General features: G+C 41.2%; 1 protein-coding gene across 2 annotated transcripts; it reads right to left on the bottom strand.

Moving 5' to 3' along the window:
* Nucleotides 1-1,000: 1,000 nt before the first annotated feature.
* Nucleotides 1,001-6,853, bottom strand: LOC133082182 (diphosphoinositol polyphosphate phosphohydrolase 3-beta-like). Of its 2 annotated transcripts, XM_061178662.1 has the most exons (3): nucleotides 6,299-6,853; nucleotides 2,046-2,127; nucleotides 1,001-1,078 (listed from the first exon to the last, which is right to left on the bottom strand). In XM_061178662.1, coding segments are annotated over exons 1-2 (495 nt in total). In that variant the 5' UTR covers nucleotides 6,793-6,853; the 3' UTR covers nucleotides 1,001-1,078; nucleotides 2,046-2,126. The 2 variants fall into 2 exon arrangements, with proteins under 2 accessions (XP_061034645.1, XP_061034647.1); XM_061178664.1 differs by lacking the exon at nucleotides 1,001-1,078 and having other exon boundaries at nucleotides 2,102-2,127; nucleotides 6,515-6,853.
* Between the last annotated feature and the right edge of the window lie 418 nt (nucleotides 6,854-7,271).

Below are 7,271 nucleotides of genomic sequence, written 5' to 3'. Positions count from 1 at the left end.
TTATAATTCCATAAATTTGCTCCCTGGAGACTTCACCCCTTTGATTTTCACATTGATATGAACTGGACTTAGTGTTGTCAAAAATCTTGCTAATGGAATATTACTCAGCCACAAAAAGAAACGAAATGGAGGTATTTGTAGTGAGGTGGATGGAGTTAGAGTCTGTCATACAGAGTGAAGTAAGTCAGAAAGAGAAAAACAAATACAGTATGCTAACACATATATATGGAATCTAAGGGAAAAAAAAAAAAGGTCATGAAGAACCTAGTGGCAAGACGGGAATAAAGACACAGACCTACTAGAGAATGGATTTGAGGATATGGGGAGGGGGAAGGGTAAGATGTGACAAAGTGAGAGAGTGGCATGGACATATATACACTACCAAATGTAAAATAGATAGCTAGTGGGAAGCAACCGCATAGCACAGGGAGATCAGCTCGGTGCTTTGTGACCACCTAGAGGGGTGGGATAGGGAGGGTGGGAGGGAGGGAGATGCAAGAGGGAAGAGATATGGTAACACATGTATATGTATAACTGATTCACTTTGTTATAAAGCAGAAACTAACACACCATTGTAAAGCAATTATACTCCAATAAAGATGTTAAAAAAAAAAAGAGAACACGAGGATCATTCCCATTTTCCAACAGACATAAATAAAAATTTAACTCTTCCTATTTCCATGGGCCAAATTGAGAATAAAACTCCTAACAATGGTCTGTAGCAAGGGAAACACTAACTATTCCAGGGTATGTTGCCCCTCTCTTTTTGGGCATTTGACCTCTTGGGCCAGAAATGGCACCCCAGAGCCAACATTTACTAAACAATCTAAAATTTTTCTTCTTCTCAATGCCTCATATATTAGCTTTAATAAGAATTCTGATAACTTTTTGTTAACTTTTTATTATGGAAAATGTCAAATATACAAACGTGGAGAGAAACATATATAATGAACCATCATTTAACCATCACCCAGCTTCAACAATTATCAAGTCAAGGCCAGTCTTGTTTCATCAATATCTCCAACACAATTAACATCCAGACTTATTATTCTGAAGCAAATTCCAGACATCATTTCAACTGTAAATAATTGAGAATATATCGCTTAAAGATAAGGACTCTTATTTTCAACATAACCACAATACTATTATTCCAACTAATATCAAATATCAAGTCAAGTTTCAAATTATCCAGATTGTCTCAAAATGTATTTATTTTACAGTTTAGTCAAATCAGGATCTAAAAAAGATCCATATATTACAACTGGAAAAAGATCCATATATTACAACTGGTTAAGTCTCTTAAATCTCTTTTAATCTATAGGTTCATCCTCCATTTCTTTCATTCTGGCAATCATTTACTGAAGGTACTAGGTCATTTGTCCTGTAGTTTCCTGCAGTCTGGATTCTGCTCATATCATCTCTGTGATGTAGAGTAATGTTTCTCTGTTCCCTGTATTTTCTACAGATCAGGAGTTATGACTAGAGGCACAGTCAGATTTAGGTTAAAAAATATGAAATATATTTTTCCATAGGTAGTGTAGTGTACTGCCATTAGCAGGCACATAATGTCTGGGATGACATAGACATATGAGTAAGAATTTTTGCTTTCTAATATCTCACAAATGCCTTTAAACACCTGTGTGACACCTGATGTACAAAAGCCACATATAAGCTATACAGACAGCATTTGCTGTACTAACAGCAGATTAGAAGGTAAATGCTTTACCACTCAGTGTCATTACAAAATATTAATTTTTTAGACAAACCTTCAGTGATGTCTACCATATTTCTAGTGATGTCTTATATGCTAGATATATAAAAAAAGACGAAGGAAATAAGGTCTTTGCACTCAAGGTCACATAACCTGGTGGGAAATACTGACATATAATCATAAAAGCACAAAAAAGGCCATAGGTGCCGAATTAGAAGTCTGTACAGATATAGTAGTAGTGCAACAACCTGGAGAGTAGTCATTGTAATAAACAGGGAGGAAGTGTCCAAAAGGATAGGACGAGCTGTGTCCTTGGGAGTGTGAAAGAGCTCACCTGTCTTCACAATTCCATTCATCATAGGGTTCACATACTTGATTCTTTCAAAGTAAATCTGAACAACATCTATGCCATTCACCTAAAAAAAAATATCTCATTAATAGTTTTATTGGTTCATCAATTCCTCTAGTCAACAAATATTTACTGAAGTATGGTTCATCAACCACTTTTTATTGGAAAAGCCTTCAGTGAATTATCTAATGCAGTTCCACTATAAGGCCACATGAGAGCCTGAGGAATAACAGATTGTCCTAGCTAAAATATAAAGCTAAGAAATCAATACACTAGTATTACAGTGTTATAGAAAACACTAGTAGTAGACATTTCTAATCTGTGGATCAATGACAGATGTCTCCAAATTTTAGCCACTGTTCTAGGCTCTGAGGATATGGGCAGGATTCAGGCTGAGTCCTAGTCCTCAAAGAGTTCATAGTCTAACAGGCCAAACAGTCAATCAGAAAGATGATTACAGTACTAGAATGATGCTGAAAATATTTGTTTTGCTTGGTGCTTCCACAAAAGGAACCCTGAAAAAGAAAACTCTGGCCAGTTGTTAGTACTATAGGTTTAAAGCAGCATTTTCACCTTCCTTTTCCCAGTTAACAACTATTGATGGAGGAATCGCTCTTTCTTCCACCTAAAGGGAAGTGAGAGGAGCAGCTCCAGCTTCAGAACCCTTTACCCATCTGTCCCAGAAGGGCCCTCTAATGTTGCTAGTACTTTAGAAGCTGCCTATTCCTGTTGCTTACACGTGTGTGAGCCTGTGTGCACGCACACACACACCAATATTTATTTGATGTTTCTAAACACAAAAATGTTGAAATATTTATAGTTCTTTTAAAATTAAACCATACAACAGAATTCAAAATATTTATAGCCACTTCCATCCCTTTCAGAGTTACTTCTTTCAACAGTGATCTGATCAGCAAAACAGGTTTCTTAGAAAATATAATATATTGGGCATCCAGGGAAACGATATATCAAACATATCAATATTACCTTTACTCCAACATGTCTTCTTAAAACTTTTGTTAAGGCACTTGCCCAGTTTGGGGGGAAAAACCTAGTCTTTAAAAAATATGCTGGAAACAAATTTCTACCTCATGTCTGAAAGTCTTAATTATCTTTGATCAATGCACTGTTTCCTTTCTGGAGGGAATGAATTGAAAGATTCATCTGTACATTTTTAGTGTAATAATCTTATAAATAATGCATGGGTGCTATGTAATGACTGTAGGAAGAAAATTCCAACTGTTGATGGATCAAGTTCTTGGAGGATGGAGGTTAACTAGATACCATTTGGTTTGTTACCTCTGTGTCAACTGTTTTAAGCTGAATTCTTTGGATTTCTCTTTTAAAATGAAAGGCTTTTTAGGTTCTTTCATTTAACTTTTTCTTGACTGAACTCCGAAAGCATAGCAAGAACTGCCCATGTGAATTTGAAAGCTTAAAGTGTGATAACTGTAAAATGTTCTTTTGCAATTTAGAAATGAAAGGAGTCTTACAGATTGCATAAATTGAAGATAACTGGGAACTGAAGATAATCCTAGCAAGTGATAGAACTCAATACAAATCTTTCAGAATTAAATACAGCAAATATCTGCAGGCTAACAAGAGTTGATTAACATCAACACTGTACTTTTCACATTTGTCAAATACGAGTTGAAAAGTCAAAACAAGATGGTGCATTATTATCTCTAAGGATGCCATGTACAAGTTAAACCTGCCAGGTGCTTGTAGCAACATTTTAGATGGAGGCAGTATTATATATGAAATGGCCATAAAACAATAATCCAATTTCACTGCTGTTACTGTATACTTTGAAAAATTTCAGGTTACTGAGAATATCATTCATTGATTTGGATTGTTAGAATAGGAAACGTCAACTTGTGGGATTTAGAAAGTTTGTTTAAAAAATAAGATATCTTTCTGTACAAAAACATATTTTTGAAACACATATTTGATAATTCTACATAATTTCGAATATGAGATCATATAATTGGTTTTTAAAAGCTGTTCATTCTCTACTCATTCCTTTGGCAACATTAGTTTTGTCAATTACAATACGTACTTTATTTAGACATATTTCTATATAGCAAAGATCTTATTTAAAAATTGGCACCAAAGTTGAAAAAGAAAACGTAGTGATATTCAATTCTACCAGTGATTGTGTTCATTTTAAAAGGTTCATTTGTAGAAGAAAAAAGTGTTTAAATTACAGTTATTAGCCACTGATATTATTATTGATCTGTAGAATATTTTTAAGATGTTAAATGTTATATATAGAAAGACATCCCCCACCCATACTCTTTTCACAAAGTAGGCTTTTCCTTAACCTTCTTGAGAAAAGATCAAGAGTTCCAAGTTTCTAAACTTTCAAAATTTTTTAATACAGAGTGCATTAACAGTGACCCCCCCCAAAAGTTAGTTGACTGACACAAAATATCTATCAATAATGATTAAGAAATATGACACATTCTAGGTTGCCCTAAAAATTAAAAATGATCCTTCTATGTACCAGTACCCACTTCATGAAGTAGGCTTTACTCTACCTACTTACTATGGCTAGGGGAATATAGTTCCAAAAGAGACCTATGCACTTTAGATAGGATCCCTGATTTCAAGCAAGTACTGAAGTAAACGTAAGCGCTTTTAACTTGGCACCCAAAAAAGTCTGTCATGTGACACAAAACCTTTATCCTAAATCTTTAGGAGAGATCGGCCAGGCATCCTAACAGTTTGAGAAGTCTGTAGCAGCTGAATATCAAGAAAGCTAACTCACTCAACTGGGATGTAATTACCATATAATATTCTAGTCCTTTGGCTACTGGTATTCAGACAAGTTTAAGTGGACTATCACAAATTCAAATATGCGGACTTTCTTTCAAAGACTAATTTGTATTGAGAGAACCATGTTGTTCTAGGGCACTGAGAAAGGAGCAATGGGAGTTGGAAGTTGAGCAGGCTAAATCACACTCGGAATACAGTTTTCATAATATGTACATATCAGGATATGTACATAACAATACCTTCCCGAGAGAGCGTTTACTCTATAAAATAATATTTTGCTAAGCTACATTCAGGCTAAATGGGAAATGGCCATTTCAAGTAAGAAGTAAAAAACTACCAGTTGCGAAAATGTTCTGAAAATCGAATTATCTACATATGAATTAAGCAGTTTCTGAAAAGGGCAAATTAGATCACATATCTCAAGATAAAATTATTGTTCAGTGTGGAAAGAGCACATGATGTAAAATTTCCCTGGTGGTGCAGTGGTTAAGAATCCGCCTGCCAATGCAGGGGACACAGGTTTCATCCCTGGTCCAGAAAGATCCCACATGCCGCGGAGCAACTAAGCCCGTGCGCCACAACTACTGAGCCTGCGCTCTAGAGCCCACGAGCCACAACTACTGAGCCTGCGTGCCACAACTACTGAGGCCCGCACGGCTAGAGCCCGTGCTCCGCAACGAGAAGCCACCGCAATGAGAAGCCCGCGCACCGCAACCAAGAGTAGCCCCCGCTCGCTGCAACCAGAGAAAGCCCGCACGCAGCAACGAAAACACAACGCAGCCAAAAAAACAAAAAAAAAATTCTTAAATACTTCTTTGAAATTCAACACTGGTCCTTCAAACCAATTCCCACCACAGAAGGGCTTGCTGACAAGGGCTAATGCTGTTAATGAGAAAACAACTTAAGAGGAAAAATTAATGAAATAGCCACACAACAAAGGTGATCAGATTTTAAAGGCCTTCACTACAGAAAAAACCACAAGACTAGTACCAAAAGTGCACATACACACACAGACACACGCAGACACATACGGACACACACACACGTGTGAACTGTAAAAAAAAAAAAAACCAAAAACAAAAACCACAACACGTATACACGTGTACACACACACACACACACACACCCGCCCCCCAAAGACTGGGTCAGCAGTTAAGGCACCTTTATAAAAAACAAACAAACAAAACAAACAAACCAAAAAATACCATGTGGCTTTGGCTTTCCGAAATGTTACAGTGCTACCAAGAAGCGATTCTGAAAGCATCTGAAAAACGTGCAAAATGTCTGAAAACAGTGCCTGGCAACTGAGACAGTTTGCAAGCATGATTCAGAGGTCTGCCAAGGAAACAAAAGAAGCCTCCCTCCTCCCGGTGAGACCGCACACGGCACCAGGGGTGCTCCGGGCACTATTTACTGTCAGGTAGGTGGTAAGCAAGAGTCTGTGTAACAGCAGTACATACTAGGAATCGCTCTCTGGCAGGGACGGGGCCATGGAGTTTCCACTGGTTGGGGAACCGCCCAGCTTTAGTTTTTGCAGATATTCGGCATGCACGGGCTTGTGGCACTGGAGAACCTTGATCGCATCTTCGATTTTGAACCACTCTCGCTTCCTCCCAATGCTAACCGAATCTTCCCAATCCTCCAGAATCTCAGTGACAGTCAGTACATACACGTACGTTCTGTGCTTGCGATCTTGGTTCTGCTCGAAAATGCCCAGGAGCCGGCCTAACTTCCCCTTGACTCCCGCCTCTTCGTACACCTCGCGGACGGCAGCACCGCCCGGCTCCTCCTCGGGCTCCACGCCCCCGCCCGGCACGATCCAGCGGTCCGGGTACCGACTGCTACTCACTAACAGCACCTCGTCCTCGCGCTCGCTCCGGAAGCACAGGCACGCCGCCCGCTTCTTGAACCCCTCCGGGTCGTAGGTCCGCGTCTGGTTCGGTTTGCACTTCATCCTCGAGGCCGCTCGCCGCTGCTCCGGTCCCCGCTGCCGCCGCCACCGGGCCGAGGGACTCCGAGGTGCTGCGGAGAGAAAGGGCCGCGGCGAGGGGCGGGGAGAGAGAAGCGTCTCAGCCCGCGAGCCCCGGGAGCTCGGGGAAGATGAGGCGGGGGCGGGGACGGAGGCGGGGGCGCGCGAGGTACGTCAGTCGGTCCTTCCCCCCGCGCGGCCGGGGGGTCCCGGGCGCAGACGCCTGAGTGGAGGAGGCGCCGCCGCCACCGCCCCCATCCCCGCCTCCGCCCCGGAGCCCGCCACTCTGCGCGGAGCCCACCGGCGTCTCCGGTGCGCGTCCCCGTCTCTCCCTCCTCAGCCGCCGGGGCCGGGGTTGAGCGAGGTGAGGCGCACTCGCGGGCGCGTCCGCGTCCCCGGGCACGTGCGCGTTCCCGTCGGAGGGCGTGGGGCGGGGGTCTCGCGGCTCCCGCAGCGCGCGGCGC

The sequence above is a fragment of the Eubalaena glacialis genome, chromosome X (assembly GCF_028564815.1).
Source record: "Eubalaena glacialis isolate mEubGla1 chromosome X, mEubGla1.1.hap2.+ XY, whole genome shotgun sequence".
Lineage (NCBI taxonomy): Eukaryota > Metazoa > Chordata > Mammalia > Artiodactyla > Balaenidae > Eubalaena > Eubalaena glacialis.
The sequence above is the reverse complement of the archived record's forward strand: the minus strand, read 5'-3'. Positions and strand labels throughout refer to the sequence as shown.